At 41.3% G+C, this 19,992-nt stretch overlaps 1 protein-coding gene across 1 annotated transcript; it reads right to left on the minus strand.

The window, feature by feature from the left end:
* Positions 1-18,443: 18,443 nt before the first annotated feature.
* On the minus strand, positions 18,444-19,685 carry LOC311289817 (general transcription factor II-I repeat domain-containing protein 2A-like; the record flags this gene model as incomplete). Its single annotated transcript, XM_084408066.1, has 1 exon — positions 18,444-19,685. The coding sequence occupies one exon, from the start codon at positions 19,683-19,685 to the stop codon at positions 18,444-18,446; it is 1,242 nt and encodes a 413-aa protein (XP_084264192.1).
* Positions 19,686-19,992: the final 307 nt, after the last annotated feature.

Raw genomic sequence — 19,992 nt, forward strand, 5'->3', positions numbered from 1 at the left:
TGAACCTGTACTTTGTGGAAGTGTTTGGCCATGAATGGACAAGTTGCCCAGCCTCCCTGTTTGAGCCAGATCTGTCCCTTGACCAAAGTTACGCAATGCGTAAAGGAAACAAGGCAGACTATCTTGCTGCAATCAAGACAGCCCTTGGCAGCTCATGGGGGGAAGTGGACAAACTACCGCTGTCTGACAAGCCTGTTGTAATGGTAGTAGATGCCATGGCGTTCATTCAATGTTACCAACATCTTGGGAGCAGCACCTTCCGTGAACTGCAGGGAAAGTACCTGAGGTAGCTCCTTGGAATCCTCCCAGACAAGTGTGACTGCATCCACTTTGTTGGTGATTGATATGATGTCTCCCCTGCTGAAAGTCTGAAAGGTGAGGAACGAGAAGAGGATGAAGACCTGCCCCAGCAAAATGAAGGAGTACAAGCCACATGATACTCTCCCTATACCTGAATGGAAAGGCTTCATTCACAATCCACTGAATAAAGCTAATCTGTTGAACTACATCTGGGAAGCATGGGCAGCTCAGAACAAGTCACTTCCTGCAGGATGCACACTTATTCTTGGAGGAATCTTTTGTGATCCTGGTCCCACTGTCCTCTTGTCAGCAGATTGTCAGGTTGAGCTTCCAGAACTTTCCTGTGAGAAACATGAGGAGGCAGATACCAGGATGTTTGCTCACATTGCATACTCAGTGCAAATTCTACACCACAAACGGGCTGTAATTGTAGCAACTGACACAGATGTGGTCATGATGTGCATGTAGTACATCACACACATGGATGGGCTGCAGGAGCTGTGGGTGAAGACGATGGATATCTTCCTACCTGTTTATGCCATCACAGAAGTTCTGGGGGGAAGTGTGATGTTGCAGCTTCAGATCTTACATCCCTTCTCCTCAGCACCTACATACTTACCGGATGTGACACAGTGAGTTATCTGTACAGAAGAGGAAAAAGGCAGGCCTACACAACTGCTATCAAACACCTGACAGACCTTCTGCCGCTGTGCAGGTACAGTGAACCTGAGGAAAGCCTGGATGTTCAGGAAGAGGTTATAACAGCAGCATGGCGATACATGGTGTCACTCTATGACAGGAGTGACTTTGGTGGTACTCTAGATGCACTGCGAGCCCATCTCTTTGTGAGCATCAAAGGAGACATGCGTTGCCTTCCACCAACTGAAGATGCCTTCCTATTACACCTTCGCAAGCCCTGCATCAGTTGGCTGTGTGTAAGCGGGCACACATGGTTACAGCCAACCTACCCAGCTGCCACTGATTTTGGGAGACAACTTGTCAATGGCAAATTGGTGGCAACCATGATGCTGAAAGAGGCAAAACCTTCTGAACTCAAACACAGCCAATACTGCCGCTGCAAGAAAAGCATGTGTGCCCGAGGATGCTCCTGTACACTCAGCTAAAGGATTATTAGGAACACCTGTTCAATTTCTCATTAACCTGTTAAGCTGCAACCCCACTTTTGAAAAATCCCCAGAAATGACATACCCAAACTGAAACAGATACAGTTCATGAACCCTTTGCATTAAAAGCACAAGTATGATCTCATTTGAAAGCTGACACCTGGCAGTTTATTGTAAATGTAGAATTAATTATTGTCATAATGACAAAAATTGTTATAAATAGCTTCAAAGTTTTGTAAAATTATTAGAAATTAATTTTTATGAAACATCCTCATGAAAATAAAATTGAAGTTGGCACTGGAGCAATCTAGAAATGCACTACAGCTAAAGCCATATTTCTAAACATTCTATGTTTAAAATCTGAAGATAATAAGTCCAAAACTCTGTATTTGGTTAAATGTTTTTCAAGACCATGTCAAATGACTTTATTTTGATTTGACGCTAAAATGCTACTGATGTTTATTGTCATCTTCTAACCATCTATCCAGTATATTGTCTCTATTGTTTTGTGGTGCAGACGATCCCCATTCAGTCTCAGTCTCCCCCTGCACACATTCACACCTCTCCAGCCTGGTTATGGCTCGAAATATGCATTTCTTTTGTCTGCATTATAGCTACTAACGACTGGCTATTCACAGGCTATTCATAGGGTTTCAGTCCCTAATTTCTTTTCTCAAAGTTTACCACACATTTTAAACTGTATCAAATGCATTTCTTGAATAAAGACACATTTCAGGTAGCATTCAAAAAATAATAAAAGTATAACTTCTAGGTAGCAGGTGCACCTAGGGCTAACTAGCATGTTAGCTTAGCACACCATCAATACACGACAATTTATGAGATTAAAACCATGTTTGTGCTCTAAACTTACTTTTTAACGCACGTTGAGTATTTTAAATAATCTTCTGTGATCTAATTTGGCTTCAGATAAAAAAATCAGACAGAAAATATACTATTGGATAGTGTTCTGCACAATGATAGTCTATATAGATTAGCATTACATTATAAATATAATCTATTATTATGAAAATACCTGGCATGGCTTGAAAAACACAGGTAACTCAAATATCAGTGCAATCATGTTTATTGTCTTCAAAACATCTGTATCTGCATGTTACAGCGCGATCTCTTGTTAGCTTTGTGTGTATCAGTGACGTCCTGGAATGTCACATGGTCATGGCTCTTCTTCATGTTCCATATATGGACTATTATTGTGCATGTAGCGCCCTCAGGCTATTGGTATGAATTAAAAAACACAGTATCGGAATACCAAATGCTCATAAAGATTACATCGACGCATTTGGGTATAAATTCAATAAATATTATTCCTGTCTATAGAAATATGATGTAAATCTATGATAATCTATCAATATTTCTCCAAATCTGCACAGTTTTGAGGTAAAGCCCTGAGGGACGTTGTTTTGTGTATCGCTGTCATGACGACAGCACAGAGTTTTTTATGAATGAAAGCGGCTGACGCGCATAATTCATATTAAAGGTATCGACTCATTTTTTCATTTCATAACTCCTGACACAAATTAAGACATAACTGTCACTATGAGTTTCTCAGAATACAATAGTGGTCAAATACTGAAACTTGAGTATTATATCTTTTTAATTATGTATAGTTTGTCAAGGTATAACATTAAATCTGATAGTAATTTTGAATTAAATAAATAAATAACGCTTCAGTGCGCGGGCGCACTGGCAACGGTTAACAGGTTAATGCAATTATCTAATCAACCAATCACATGGCAGTTGCTTCAATGCAACTTTAGGGGTGTGGTCCTGGTCAAGACAATCTCCTGAACTCCAAACTGAATGTCAGAATGGGAAAGAAAGGTGATTTAAGCAATTTTGAGCGTGGCATGGTTGTTGGTGCCAGCCGGGCCGGTCTGAGTATTTCACAATCTGCTCAGTTACTGGGATTTTCACGCACAACCATTTCTAGGGTTTACAAAGAATGGTGTGAAAAGGGAAAAACATCCAGTATGCGGCAGTCCTGTGGGCGAAAATGCCTTGTTGATGCTAGAGGTCAGAGGAGAATGGGCCGACTGATTCAAGCTGATAGAAGAGCAACTTTGACTGAAATAACCACTCGTTACAACCAAGGTATGCAGCAAAGCATTTGTGAAGCCACAACACGCACAACCTTGAGGCGGATGGGCTACAACAGCAGAAGACCAAAATCAAAAATCAAAATCAGTACAACAGGTGAAAAAGTCAGATTTGTGCATTGCCTAGTTTACAACACTTTGAAGTTGTCGATTTACTAGGTGACAACATTTCTGTGAATAGGTGTTAACTCTAGGCATGTGGATTTCCACTGACTTGACCGAATATGTTTTATCTTTTGTAGTGTCTCCTGAAAATTGCCCAGAGAAACCGGATCAAAGGCGGCAACAGAAAAGGCAGTGATGTGGTCAGTGGTCTCCAAAAGAGGTTGCAGCTATAATGAGACATTTTTTAAAAAGCACATTGCCAAGGGAAAACTGGCCACAAAAATAGAATGCCAGCAGTGCAAGAACGCTGAACATTCTGCTCTTGATAGGCGGTCACTTCAAAACATCAGAGATTTTGTTCGAAATCGGGGCATGGCTCTGAAAAAGAAGACCAGCCAGTAAAATGTTATTGCTGTTATGATGCAATTTTTTTGTTGTTCTTTGTAGTTATTTGTTGAAAAGGGCTAGTTTCCGTTGATACCTCTGATTTTTGGAAAACTGCTGTCTGTATTAAAATGGAACCCTTTTTCACTGACTGATGTAATTTGTTTGTACAGTGTCCTTGTTACATGTAACATGTACTTACCATAGTAATAACAGTAAATTATGCATAATTACATGCAACTAACCCTCAACCAAACCCTAAATCTACCCTAACCTAACCCTATAGTAAGTACATCTAGTTAATTAATATTACTCAGTACTTAAATATATAATTACACTGTAACAATGACACCTTAAAATAAAGTGTAACCGCTGTCTTTTACAAGGTCATACTGGATGTAGATTACCAGTCATATCACACAAATAGCATTGTATATTTCAGGAGACCACTGCACTTTAACACTAGAACGGCCATGGCGGTCATTTTGACCGTTTTGAATTTTATATCTGCAATAACTTTGTTGAAAAAATAAATACAATCCTGCTGGCACCTGACTTTTCCTAAAAGTGTCTGTATTTTCATTTAAAATGTGTTTCATATAAATTACACATAAGGCAAAAAAACAAATGAACATATTTACCTATTTCGGCCATAGGCGGTCATATTGACCGCACTGAATTTCACGGTATTATTATAGGCTATACTAATATACACAACAATAAAATGTGGTAAAAAATACACTAAACATATTCAACAACAAATCATTTAAATGTAATGATATTCAGAACAGAACAAGAATGAAAAAAATAACTATAAACAAGCCAAAATGAAACAGGCTACTTTATAAGCGAAAGTGAAAGTAAGCGGTGTTGGGCTCACGTCACGTAACTCTCTAATTAGAATCAAAATGTTTCAACATTTGCGATGTATTTGAATGGTAAACTATTCTTTATTATAGGCTTTGTACTTCACTCATGTTCCAGTATCGACGGAAAAAATCATCCTCTTCACACGCGCAAAATGGTACGAATTGTACTAGGCTACTGACAAACAGAGCAGTGGAATTTGTATATGTTAGGTTGACTATTTTATTATTATATTTTCTTATAGCTATAATGAACAGGCTGCGATGTCAAGATTGCAATGCTGGAATATGGTGTGTGTGTCGGCGGTCGCGGGCGCGATCGAACAGAAACATGAAAACATAGGCTATAGGCTACGCCGTCATTTTGTTCAGGACATCTACGGATATTATTTATTTATAAATGTATAAGTAAACTTGTTTAAATGTACAATTTGGTGTTGTTTTGTTTTTAAAAGACATCCTAATACAATAAATGCATTAATCTCTCAATTGGGTATTTATCATTAAAGATATAGCCTAGTTTGGAATCTAGTGGTCAAAATGACCGCTTGCGGCAGTTCTAGTAGTTATGGAATTCTGGCACTTCTAGTGTTAAAGTGGTCCTCCTACTGCATCAGCGATGTCATTGCTGCATGTGTACCTTATTAACCCTCTGGGGACCAAGCTGTTTTTGGGGTCGTTGAGATGTTCTGACATGCTCTGACATTTGTGCTTTTTTCAGTTATTTATAAACATGTTAATGGCAAAGGTGTAAATTCACTCTATATAGCACAAACAGGGCTACCATAATATGCTAGCAACGTGTATGTAGATGTTTGTATTTTTAAGAGAATAATGTTTATGCGTGGTTATTGGAAAAAATTAAAATGAAAGTTGCTGATTTAAGAACACAAAACACATATTAAATATGTGTCCACAAGACTTTTGACTAATGGATGTGTTCCCTTTGAATTCTAGCTTCAAAATTATGTGAAAATCATCCTGTCTAATTTTTCACATAAAACACTACATTGATTTAAACATTGTAAAACATTGAGGTTTATGCGTGGGAGTGGTAATGGGTCATCAATATTAATGAGATTCAGACCAGGGGTGTGACATAGACGCTCCCCCAAGTGCTAATGGGCCATCAAGTGAGGCAGCCTTAACAAAGAATGAGGAGATTCAAATGTTTTGTTTTTCAATCTGTTTTATTGTAATTTTGTAAAAACAAAAGTAAAGGCAGGTATCTCACAGTAAATGCTTATGCCCCGTTGATGCGGGCTCTAAGCAAATCAAATGTGACCAAAATAAATAATCAGTCGGCTATAAACAAAGCAATTGTGAGCGATAAATAAACAAAAGTAAAGGCAGGTATCTCACAGTAAATGCTTATGCCCTGTTGATGCGGGCTCTAAGCAAATCAAATGTGAGGAAAATAAACAAAAGTAAAGGCAGTTGGTAAATATGTACTTAATCTTTCTGATTTCTGACTGTGTTGCTAAGCGCACTCCGAGTTGCAGGCGGAGGTAGTGATGAAGCAACATTCCTTTTAAAAAAGTTGAAGAATATTATTACATAAATATAACTATAGTAGCATTAGTCTATAATGAATAACTGATGTAAATAATTTTAGACGCGTGCAATAATGCGTGTCAATGGGCCATTACCGGAGAGGCACACCGCAAACATTAGCCTAACACATTTGTGCACTTCATTAACTGGGTATATTTACACATTTCAGCACATTTACACACATTTACAACTGATATTTGCGAGCATGCATCGTTCATGATAATGAGGCAGCATTTATATAGTCAAAATATAATCTAAACACCTACTAGGCCTACTTTCTAAAATAATTTCTAAATTCTATCTTTCATACATAATGATCTAAACATATCATTTACTGCTTGGCTACACATACAAATACAAATTTTCTTAACCAAGGGGTGTAGCATATGTACACAAAAAAACAAAACAAAACATTTTTGATGTTGAAATGGTACGAGATATTAAATTCATGGTATAGATATGCACTTTCATTAGATCGTGTTGAATATAGGTAGATATCAAATGTCAATACTCTGGATGGCAAGTCCACCCAGTATAATATGTAAGCTCATGTTTTGAATAGCTTGTCAACTAATGCAAGTAAGAATAAATACTTACTCATCCGAAATTCTATCCACGGCTGGATCAATTCGCTCTTTAAAATACAAACAGTCGTCATCAGAGTAGTCGCGCTCCTCTTCTGATGAAAATCTGGACTCTTCGTCGCTAGTATCCAGGACGAGCTGAAGGGCTTCCGCACCGGTGTATCGTGTCATCTTCCCAACACGCAGGTGACTGAATGATGAAACTTGAAGCGTTTAATGCATTTGCTTGGGGGCGTTTACCTGTTTTGCATAGATGGCTTAACACATTATCTTGTGAATAGCGCGCTCCGTGAGTAGGCGTGAACGAATTAAAGTCAATGAGCTCGTAATGAGCTCGACTGGAATCGCTCTCTTTTTATACAGATTACAGAAGCTGATAATATTTGTTTTTTATATAAATTACTTAATTTAAAAGATGCGATCTCAAGCTTTATGCCCGTGGGTCTGTTTGCCTGTTTGACTGAATTTTCGCGGAGTTATAGATCATTTTCGAACGCGTTTCAAATGGGAGTTTACTGACAGAGAGAAGGCAGAAATCGCATCATGTTAAAGTTTCTTTATTTGTCAAAAAGCAAAACACTTTATTTTTATTGGGAGTATACAGAAAAAAAATAGAAACTGAACAGGATCGATTGATGTATTACACGAAAATTAAAGATCAAAATTAACAGAGCATTTTGTGTTTATTTTTCATTGCTAAAAAAAAAACGAGCAAAACGCGCAGGGCGCGTTTTTGGTCCCCAGAGGGTTAAACATCATTGCTACTTTTATTAGCAATGACTTTGAAGTTTAATCACTCAAGCCCTCAAAGGGGCAAAATACATAAATCAGACCACTGCACTGCACACTTAATAAACAAACTACTAGGGTTGGGCTTATCGAATCCGGTTCTTATCGATTCTTGTTTTCTATTCCAATATTTTTTGGAGGAAGAAAAAAGGGCAAATAATTGAAGAATAAATATTTCTACCTTTTATTCTTGTCAATTTTAAGCAATAACCAATAAAATGGCTAAAGTGAAAGGAGTCTCTTCATATAGGTGTTGATTACATTATTACTCCAGTAGGTGGCAAAAATTTAATTTATTCAAGAAGACTCGAGAGATTCCTTAAAAAACGGTGAATCATTCATTCATTAAACATTTATGAGACACTGAATTAATTAGTCTTTAAATTCATTATTGAAACTGTTTTTTTTTTAAACATTAACATGTTTAGTCTAATAGTCTATTTAAAAAAATTTTTTAGTCTAATAGTCTGAGTAGTTGTCTGATGTATGTAATCGTGATCTCCATTTTAAACAAAACAAAAATAATTTTAAGCCACATAGATTCCTGAATTAGGGACCGTTCACATATCGCGTCTAAAAATGCATGGAAAAGCACGGCCGCGCCGCATTCTCCTACTTTCCACAAGCGCTTGCACTCCCGTGGCCTCTGTTGTTGCTATGAGACCATGAACTGCGCTCTCCATGGTGACGACGAGGAAGTATCAGCAAAGGATTAACCCTCTGGGGACCAAGCTGTTTTTGGGGTCCTTGAGATGTTCTGACATGCTCTGACATTTGTGCTTTTTTCAGTTATTTATAAACATGATAATGGCAAAGGTGTAAATTCACTCTATATAGCACAAACAGGGCTACCATAATATGCGAGCAACGTGTATGTAGATGTTTGTATTTTTAAGAGAATAATGTTTATGTGTGGTTATTGGAAAAAATTAAAATGAAAGTTGCTGAATTAAGACCACAAAACACATATTAAATATGTGTCCACAAGACTTTTGACTAATGGATGTTGTCCCTTTCAGTTCTAGCTTCAAAATTATGTGAAAATAGTCTTGCTTTATCGTTCACAAAAAAAAAAAACATTGATTTAAATGGTGTAAAACAGGTTTTGCTTGGAAAGCCAATATGCGAGGGGGAGGAGTAGTTTACACCTTAGATTACAATGTCCCACCCACTCTGCATAATGACTCTGCATAATTAGCCATTCATTCAGGTGTGACACTGACTGAGCCACAATGCAAGGACAAAAGATGTATTTAGAAGAAGACTTATATTGACCATTTAAGATTTCGCTTACATCTCTCTTGTAAATATGTTTAGCTATTTTATTAAAAATGTTACAATTACAACAATAATTACAATTTCAACAATATTTCAAGTGTACTCTTTCTTTGTAAAAAAGAAAAAGAAAAAAGATTATAGGCCTACATTTTATCATATGTATTCATTATTTTGAATATAGCAAATATATATATATATATATATATATATATATATATATATATATATATATATATATATAATATAGTTATATATATATATATATAACATTAGATATGAGCAGAAATTGCTAAACAAAAGCTTAGGCTATTTGATGTGGCAGTATATTCTACAGTAGCCTAAAAACTGTACCCAAATCTAGTCAACAAGTGACTGACTGTAACGTTGTTTTTATGAAATATTAGGGCATATAAATGCTAATTTGCAGTTTAATACGTTGCTTATACAAATACATTTTATTTCAACATATTCCAGTCGATTTTTACTCATCTCAGTAGGCTATAGCAAAGCAGTTTATTCTTTCACATATTTAGGCTAAACAGTCTTTACAAATATGTACCCTTCATTCATCTCACAGAAAGGCGAGTCATATTATAGAAATGCGATTCATCTTTTTGCGGTTTGCATAGGCCTACACTAACGTTATTCCATATAAAAGAAAACAGCCTACCTCACTCCTCAGCGGGATCTGCTCCTCATATCAGGAGATATTGCTCCTCATATCAGCACTGTTATGAGGAAACTTTTCTCCATAAGGTAGGCTATATTATGTCTCACTTGATTGCAATGCGCTTTGTTTACAGCTGATGTGGGCGTTCTCAGAATTTGCGTTTGAATAGCACGCGCTCTCCGGGGAGTGGTCAAATTACTTTTGAATGGCTCGTAATGAGCTCGACTGGAGTCGCTCTCTTTTTGTACAGATTACAGAAGCTGAGAATATTTGTTTTTTATATAAATGACTTCAATTAAAAGATGCGATCTCAAGCTTTATGCCCGTGGGTCTGTTTGCCTGTTTGACTGAATTTTCCCGGAGTTATAGATCATTTTTGAGCGCGTTTCAAATGGGAGTTTACTGACAGAGAGAAGGCAGAAATCGAATCATGTTAATTTTTCTTTATTTGTCAAAAAGCAAAACACTTTATTTTTATTGTGAGTATACAGAAAAAAAATAGAAACTGAACAGGATCGATTGATGTATAACACGAAAATGAAAGATCAAAATTTACAGAGCATTTAGTGTTTATTTTCATTGCTAAAAAAAAAAAACCGAGCAAAACGCGCGGGCGCGTTTTTGGTCCCCAGAGGGTTAATTGATTTATAGCCCTTGCATTAGCTTTACTAGGCTACTAGATATATTTATGGAGATGAGAAAAAAACCCGCCCTGTTCAGCTATGATCAGCTGTTCGGCCAAGCTTTTGATGTTACAGAAAGGTCGGTTGTTTTTTGTCACATGACCTGTGCACCGCTTGCGGCATTCTGAAAAGTTGAGATCATCCTGCAAAAACGAGCGTCACGCACCGCATGCTCGTCGCGCCCACAGCCCACGTCACTTCTATTAAGAACGTGCTTGAAATAAACAGCTGCACCTACATTTGAAATAACAAATTTCCAACTGTCCCAAAGTCAGGAATCGATAAGAGGAATCGGAATGCGTGCGTCTTATCGAATACCCGGTTTTTAGAACTAAAATGGAAACGGTTCTCGATACCCAACCCTACAAACTACAGCTGGTCCAAAACGCAGCAGCTCGAGTTCTTACCCGAACCAGGAAGTATGACCATATTAGCCCGGTGTTACGTCCCTCAGCCCTGGTGTTTGTTCCTACACATGAGTGCAATGTCTCTTCCCCTTTTCTTAATTACTTAATTACAGATGACGAACCACACCTGAGCGAAGCCTATCTGCGCTATTAAAGGCTTCTCATTACGCTCCTGAACGCGCACACAGAGACTGAGAACAGAGTCGATGCACAGCCGTGCTTTCTGTCCTTTGAATGATTGTCGTCCAGTCGTCCACCCGGCAGTAGAAAAATGTTCTGCCTTTGTAGTTGTTTCTTTATTGTAAACCAATCTATTATTTGATACCCATTCTGTTAAATAAACATACCCCTAATTTTGATTCGAGCTGATCTGTGTGCGTCTCTCCTTTATGTTAAGGGTGGTGTCCGACTGCCCGTAACATAGCGGGGGCTCGTCCGGGATTAATAGTTTGATTAAATCGGACTTTAGTGTTAATTGCGGAACTTCTGAACGCTACAACATTTTGGTGAGTATTCTGGTGAGCAATTATGATTGTCTGTTCCTTTGTTTAGTTGACGTTTATTTTATTTTAGTGGATATCTCAGGAGGGGGCACGTAGGAGATGCCTCAAGCTGAGTAAGCCACTGAAGATTGCGTGGGTATTTAGGATTTTGTTTTGGTTTTTGTGTATAGTTAGTTAGAGAAGTTGGACAACATTTTTGCCTATCAGAATACCTTTTAGTTTAGTTGTATAGCTTGTGATATATTGTGCCATATCGCCTATTTAGTGAGCGCTGGAATTCTGATTGTACTAACGTATTGATTAATTTGTGGGTGGACATTAAAATTTGTGGTCGTTTGTAGCCTATATTGTGCTTTTCGTTTGACCACTTTAGATATTCGCTACCTCGTAGCTTTGTCGCAGTTAAACTGCTTTGGTGAGTGTTTATTTGTAATTTTTGTAATTTTAATTTTGTGTGCGCTTTAACTGTCTTTACCTTTAAAATTAAATGTTAACAAGCGCTTTAAAATTACGCGTTAAAATGGCAACAGAGGAAGTATTCGTTAAAGAAACCTCTATCGAGTTATTTTTTTAATTTTCGAAAGAGCAGTTACTGATTTTGGCTGCAATTTACGAGGTTGAGCTCACTTCTGCTGAAAAGCGCACCAAAGATACAATCAAGACCGTCTTACAAGCTGCTTTGGTTAGTAAGGGCATTCTGCCTGTAGAGAAACAATCCTCCGTGTCTACAGAAGCATTAAAGCTGCAGATTCGGTTGAGAGAGTTAGGTATTAGAGAGAAGGAAATTGAGTTCGACCGTGAGCGCATGCAAGCACAGGCCCGTGAGCATGAACTTGAAAACCGACTCGCGTTGAGAAAGTTAGAAATCGCGGCTCAGAGGGAAGGTGTCGCTCCTTCTGACCCTTGATGTCACTCGCCACATCCGACTTGTGCCCCCTTTTGTGGAAAGAGATGTGGAAAAATATTTTCCCCACTTTGAGCGTGTCGCGACTAATTTAAATTGGCCGAGAACTGCATGGGCATTCCTCCTGCAATGCGTTTTAGTGGGACGGGCGCAGGAGGTTTACTCATCGCTAACAGTGGAGCAGAGCGGTGACTATGATGTTGTGAAAGCGTCAGTGTTGAGGTGCTATCAGCTGATCCCTGAAGCATACCGACAGAAGTTTAGGAACCTAAAAAAAGCTGAGCGTCAAACTTTTGTTGAATTTTGTCGAGATAAAGCAGCCCTGTTTGATCGTTGGTGCTCATCACAGCGTGTTGATACTCAGGAGAAATTGCGTGAACTAATTCTTTTAGAAGAATTTAAGAACTGCCTGCCAACCGCTGTGGCAACCTTTTTAGCTGAGCAGAAGGCCGAGTCTATTTCTGAAGCTGCTATACTTGCTGACGAATATGTCTTAACGCATAACATTGCCAGGGAACGTTTTCGCTTAAGAGTTAACCCCTCTACGACCACTGATGTAGACACGAAAAAGAATGCAGTAAAGCAAGAAGACAGACACTGTTTTTATTGTAAAAAGCCTGGGCATGTTGTGGCAGACTGTTTAATATTAAAAAAAAAACAGTCCACGAAACCAATGGGTCTCGTTAGTTCTTCAAAGAAAATGTCGTCTGTCCTTCGTGCAGCGTTAAAATCAGATAAACCCCAGTCCATGTACGAGCCCTTTCTGACGAATGGGACCGTATCTGTGCCTGGTGAAGAGGGTGTCGCTGTGCGCATCTTGCATGATACGGGAGCTGCGCAGTCTTTCCTCCTTCGCGGCTTGTTGCCGTTGTCTGGAAAGACTGCAACTGGTAGTAGTGTCCTTGTTCGAGGAATCGAGATGGGTTTTCTTGATGTGTACATTGCGTGCATCTTGATTCAGATTTGGTGTGTGGTGATGTGGTTGTTGGTGTTCAAGACTCTTTACCAATCCCCGGTGTCACGTTTCTCCTTGGCAATGACCTAGCCGGTGGAAACGTATGGAGCCGTGGCGATGTCCCACCGGAGGTTGTATCTGTGCCGCTCATTCAAGAGAGCCCCGATGAGTGCGCACAAAAATTCCCAGAGGTTTTTCCCACTAGTGTCGTCACTAGGTCGCAGACTCAGAGGTTGAAGGATGCAGTACCTCCCAGTGACGTCGACCTGAGTGACAGTTTCATCGCTCACCCTGCAGAGTGTGAGAGGCTCTTCGAGCCTGCTTTCACTCAGTGCCGCAGTAGTCCTGTGCCTATAGTGACCGATGAGAAAAGAGAGAAAAAACAATCAGATGTCTCGTTGTCATTAGAGAAACTTGTTAATGCTCAACAAAAAGACCCCTCTCTTGTTTCATGTTTTAATGCAGTTCAATCTGTTTCAGACCGTGCAAGCGAGAGTCCGACCTATTTCATCAGAGACGGCTTACTTATGGAGGTGGAGACCTCAGAAAAGTAATGAGTGGAATGACATTGAGCAAATCGTTATACCATTTGAAAACAGACGCACTATTCTGAGTGTCGCGCATGATGGTGTTTCTGGTCATTTAGGTGTGACTAAAACTTTCAACCGCGTTCTTCATCATTTTTTTTGGCCTGGGCTTAAGCGTGATGTGCGGCGGTATTGTAAAACGTGCCATGTCTGCCAGGTTACTGGTAAACCAAACCAGATAATTCCACCTGCACCGTTGTACCCCATACCTGCGATGGGTGAGCCTTTTGAGAAGGTAATCATTGATTGCATCGGTCCTCTTCCACGGTCAAAAAGTGGATATCAGTATTTATTAACAATTATGTGTACTGCTACTCGCTTCATCACTGCTAAAATCGTGTCCAGGGCTTTATTAAAATTATTTTCCTTTGTGGGGCTACCGAAAATCGTTCAAAGTGACCAAGGGACAAATTTTACTTCGCGTGTCTTTTCCCAAGTCCTAAAGTCGCTCCAAATTAAGCACCGCATTTCAAGCGCATTTCATCCAGAGAGTCAAGGCGCCCTCGAACGTTACCATCAGACGCTAAGATCGATGCTGCGTGCATATTGTTTGGAGGTGGGTACAGACTGGGAAGATGTGATTCCTTGTCCTTGTCTGTACTCTGTAAGATCAGTGGTTGAGCAAACCTACTTCTCGTAGCGTGTTACAGTTTATAAGCGACGTTCACACCCGACTACACAGAGCTCGTGAACTCGCTAGAGCAAATTTAGAAAAGACCCAATCTAGCATGAAAACTTGGTATGACCGAAAAGCAAGAGCCCGTTCGTTTAAGCCTGGAGACCAAGTGTTGGTTCTCTTACCCGTGCCCGGTTCTGTATTTCAGGCACGATTCAGAGGGCTATATACTGTTGAAAAGAAAATATCTGACCTGGATTATGTAATTTTAACTCCGGATAAGCGACGGCATTCTCGCGTCTGTCATATAAACATGCTCAAACCATATTATACGCGTGAATATGTTAACACTGACTTGTGTAATTCTAACTTACCCGATCCAGTCGAGTCCTCCGTGTTGCTCTCTTCACTGATAGAAGATGATGACGCGGTGACTCCTCCGTCGCGATGCGTGATTGAAGGTCGACTCAACAACTCTGCTATGCTGGCGGTCATTGCAAATCGTTTGCCACATTTAACTCCCTCTCAAACAGCTGACATATTGTCTGTGATAGATGACTTCCCTGAGTTATTCGGAGATGTTCCGACTGTAACTACTGTCCTGGAACATGACATAGACGTGGGTGATAAAGGGCCGATTAAACAGCACCCATATAGGGTAAATCCTGAAAAGCGAGCTATCCTGCAACGGGAGGTTAAGTACATGATAAAGAATAACATTGCTTAGCCTAGTTCTAGCCCTTGGAGCTCCCCGTGCCTTTTAGTTGGCAAACCTGATGGCACTTACAGGTTTTGTACGGATTACAGGCGTGTTAATGCCATCACTCTGCCAGATTGTTATCCATTGCCACGGATGGATGACTGTGTGGACCGTGTTGGCTCGGCCACATTTGTCACTAAAATCGACCTCCTAAAAGGTTACTGGCAAGTGCCCCTTACACCAAGAGCCAGACAAATATCAGCTTTTGTAACACCAGATGCATTCATGCATTATAAAGTTATGGCTTTCGGAATGCGTAACGCGCCTGCCTCGTTCCAGCGTTTAGTAAATATTGTTTTAGCTGGAATGTCAAATTGCGAGGCGTATTTGGACGACATAGTCCTATATCAGGGGAGCCCAACCTTTTTTGAACAAAGATCTACTTTTAGATTTATCAGTGTGCCGAGATCTACCAGTCCAAACGGAAAGCCAGTCGCTACTCACAGCGCATCTGCAAATTTAATATGCACAAAACAAACAGAAAAGTAGCTCTAATCCATATATAATAAATCTGTTGTGAATCAGAAGGCAGAGACAGATCCATTTGCAACAATTTATTAAACAGAAACTCCAGGCAAAGGTCAATATCTGCATAGACAGTTTCAGGGATCAAACAGAGGCGAGTCGAGAACCAGGCTGGAGGTCAGAGGCAGGCAGCAGAACAATCAGAATCAGGCTGGAGGTCAGTAGGCAGGCAGCAGAACAATCAGAATCAGGCTGGAGGTCAGTAGGCAGGCAGCAGAACAATCAGAATCAGGCTGGAGGTCAGTAGGCAGGCAGCAGAACAATCAGAATCAGGCTGGAGGTCAGTAGGCAGGCAGCAGAACAATCAGAATCAGGCTGGAGGTCAGTAGGCAGGCAGCAGAACAATCAGAATCAGGCTGGAGGTCAGTAGGCAGGCAGCAGAACTATCAGAAACAGGCTTTGGGTCAGTAGGCAGGCAGCAGAACAAACAGAATCAGGCTGGAGGTCAGTAGGCAGGCAGCAGAACAAACAGAATCAGGCTGGAGGTCAGTAGGCAGGCAGCAGAACAATCAGAAACAGGCTTTGGGTCAGTAGGCAGGCAGCAGAACAATCAGAATCCAGAATCAGGCTTTGGGTCAGTAGGCAGGCAGCAGAACAATCAGAATCCAGAATCAGGCTTTGGGTCAGTAGGCAGGCAGCAGAACAATCAGAAACAGGCTTTGGGTCAGTAGGCAGGCAGCAGACAATCAGAATCAGGCTGGAGGTCAGTAGGCAGGCAGCAGAACTATCAGAAACAGGCTTTGGGTCAGTAGGCAGGCAGCAGAACAATCAGAATCAGGCTGGAGGTCAGTAGGCAGGCAGCAGAACTATCAGAAACAGGCTTTGGGTCAGTAGGCAGGCAGCAGAACAATCAGAATCAGGCTGGAGGTCAGTAGGCAGGCAGCAGAACAAACAGAATCAGGCTGGAGGTCAGTAGGCAGGCAGCAGAACAATCAGAAACAGGCTTTGGGTCAGTAGGCAGGCAGCAGAACAATCAGAATCCAGAATCAGGCTTTGGGTCAGTAGGCAGGCAGCAGAACAATCAGAATCCAGAATCAGGCTTTGGGTCAGTAGGCAGGCAGCAGAACAATCAGAATCCAGAATCAGGCTTTGGGTCAGTAGGCAGGCAGCAGAACAATCAGAATCAGGCTGGAGGTCAGTAGGCAGGCAGCAGAACAATCAGAATCAGGCTGGAGGTCAGTAGGCAGGCAGCAGAACTATCAGAAACAGGCTTTGGGTCAGTAGGCAGGCAGCAGAACAATCAGAATCAGGCTGGAGGTCAGTAGGCAGGCAGCAGAACAAACAGAATCAGGCTGGAGGTCAGTAGGCAGGCAGCAGAACAATCAGAAACAGGCTTTGGGTCAGTAGGCAGGCAGCAGAACAATCAGAATCCAGAATCAGGCTTTGGGTCAGTAGGCAGGCAGCAGAACAATCAGAATCCAGAATCAGGCTTTGGGTCAGTAGGCAGGCAGCAGAACAATCAGAATCCAGAATCAGGCTTTGGGTCAGTAGGCAGGCAGCAGAACAATCAGAATCAGGCTGGAGGTCAGTAGGCAGGCAGCAGAACAATCAGAATCAGGCTGGAGGTCAGTAGGCAGGCAGCAGAACAATCAGAATCAGGCTGGAGGTCAGTAGGCAGGCAGCAGAACTATCAGAAACAGGCTTTGGGTCAGTAGGCAGGCAGCAGAACAATCAGAATCAGGCTGGAGGTCAGTAGGCAGGCAGCAGAACAAACAGAATCAGGCTGGAGGTCAGTAGGCAGGCAGCAGAACAATCAGAAACAGGCTTTGGGTCAGTAGGCAGGCAGCAGAACAATCAGAATCCAGAATCAGGCTTTGGGTCAGTAGGCAGGCAGCAGAACAATCAGAATCCAGAATCAGGCTTTGGGTCAGTAGGCAGGCAGCAGAACAATCAGAAACAGGCTTTGGGTCAGTAGGCAGGCAGCAGACAATCAGAATCAGGCTGGAGGTCAGTAGGCAGGCAGCAGAACTATCAGAAACAGGCTTTGGGTCAGTAGGCAGGCAGCAGAACAATCAGAATCAGGCTGGAGGTCAGTAGGCAGGCAGCAGAACTATCAGAAACAGGCTTTGGGTCAGTAGGCAGGCAGCAGAACAATCAGAATCAGGCTGGAGGTCAGTAGGCAGGCAGCAGAACAAACAGAATCAGGCTGGAGGTCAGTAGGCAGGCAGCAGAACAATCAGAAACAGGCTTTGGGTCAGTAGGCAGGCAGCAGAACAATCAGAATCCAGAATCAGGCTTTGGGTCAGTAGGCAGGCAGCAGAACAATCAGAATCCAGAATCAGGCTTTGGGTCAGTAGGCAGGCAGCAGAACAATCAGAAACAGGCTTTGGGTCAGTAGGCAGGCAGCAGACAATCAGAATCAGGCTGGAGGTCAGTAGGCAGGCAGCAGAACTATCAGAAACAGGCTTTGGGTCAGTAGGCAGGCAGCAGAACAATCAGAATCAGGCTGGAGGTCAGTAGGCAGGCAGCAGAACTATCAGAAACAGGCTTTGGGTCAGTAGGCAGGCAGCAGAACAATCAGAATCAGGCTTTGGGTCAGTAGGCAGGCAGCAGAACAATCAGAATCCAGAATCAGGCTTTGGGTCAGTAGGCAGGCAGCAGAACAATCAGAAACAGGCTTTGGGTCAGTAGGCAGTCTGCAGACAATCAGAGAGAGTTGGAGATAGCAAGGGTCAGAGAAACACTCAGACATGTATAATAACAAAAACATATAATAAAGTTATTTCTCTACCTTAGTGGGACCTCTGGCACTGGGAGGAGGCAGCTAGTTTCTCGTAGTCAGGGCAGTAAGAGCTGGTTGCAAGTCTTAAGCAGGCCAGAAGGTGGTCATCAGTCATTGTAGATCTGTACTTTGACTTGATGATTTTCATGTGAGAGAAAGCACACTCACACAAGTAGGTTGACCCGAAAAGTGCTGTCAAGTTGAAAGCACATTTTCTGAGGTTGTGATACTTTTGTTCAGTCAGTAAGTACCAGAACTCTCCATTCATGTCAGATGTTGCCCTGGATTTGATCTCAATGTCATTTTGCAGTGTGAGGATCTCATTCTCAACAGCAGTGTTATCTAAGTGGAACAGTGATACAATTTTGGAGGCAACACAATCCACATCAATACTTGGACCAAATGGAAAACACAGATAGCTGGCAACAGGCTCGATGGATCCAAAATCTGTAAAGCGCCTCTCAAATTCTAACAAGATGCTCTGAACTTGCTCCTCAAAACGTGCACTGTCAAGCTGCACAAAGTCTTTGCCCTGACGCTGAAGTTCTGCCTGCATGTGAGGAAAGTTCCGTAGGTCATAGCGTTGCAGCCTATTTGAAAGCAGTTGTAGCTTGCTTTTAAATGTGTTTACTGCACTGATCATGTTGATTACATGTTTGTCTTTACCCTGCAGCTCTAAATTAAAACCATTCAGCAGTTCAGTGAGATGTGTCAGGAACGCTAAATCCAATAGCCACTGGTAGTCCTCTAGCTGGGCATATTCTGCATGTTTCGAAAACTTCAGAAAATCTTTGATTTCAGGCAACAACTCTGAGAATCTCGCTAAAAATTTACCTCTACTCAGCCATCTAACATCTGTGTGCAGCAACAGGTCTGTGTGTTCTGCACCGGTCTCCTCCAAATGAGCACGGAATAACCTTCTCTGTAGACTCCTGGCCCGAACGGAGCACACAATCTTCATTGCAACATCCATCACTTCTTTCATGTTTAAAATCTTACTACATAATGCCTGCTGGTGGATTATACAGTGGTAATTAAGGAAGTCCGGGAAATATTCACTCTGTTTGCACAATGCAATGAATCCGCTGGTACGGCCCACCATTGCTGGAGCACCGTCCGTTGTGATAGAGATGAGTTTGAAGAGGGGCAATTGGGTCTTGTTGACAAATTCCATGAAAGCTTGGAAAATATCTTCGCCTCTTGTGTGTCCTTTCAATGGTAAAATGGTGAGCAGCTCTTCTTTTGCACCCATGTCTCCAAAAACCATTCTAATGAAAACACATAGTTGTGCCACATCAACAACATCAGTTGACTCGTCGAATTGAAGAGAAAAACATTTGCACTGTTCAACATCCTTCCTTAACTGCTCCTCGATATCCTCTGCCATTCCCTCACATCGCCGTGTAACAGTGCCACGGGATAATTGCACATCCTTAATGGCAGCTATGATGTCACTTTTATTCTTAAAGTCACCAAAAAGTGCGTCTGCAGCCTCAACAAACGCTTCTTTCACAACTTCGCCGTCCTTGAAAGACTTCTTGTGTTTTGCAAGAACATGA

This window comes from Rutilus rutilus (genome assembly GCF_951802725.1).
Source record: "Rutilus rutilus genome assembly, chromosome: 4".
In the NCBI taxonomy this organism is placed as follows: Eukaryota; Metazoa; Chordata; class Actinopteri; order Cypriniformes; family Leuciscidae; genus Rutilus; species Rutilus rutilus.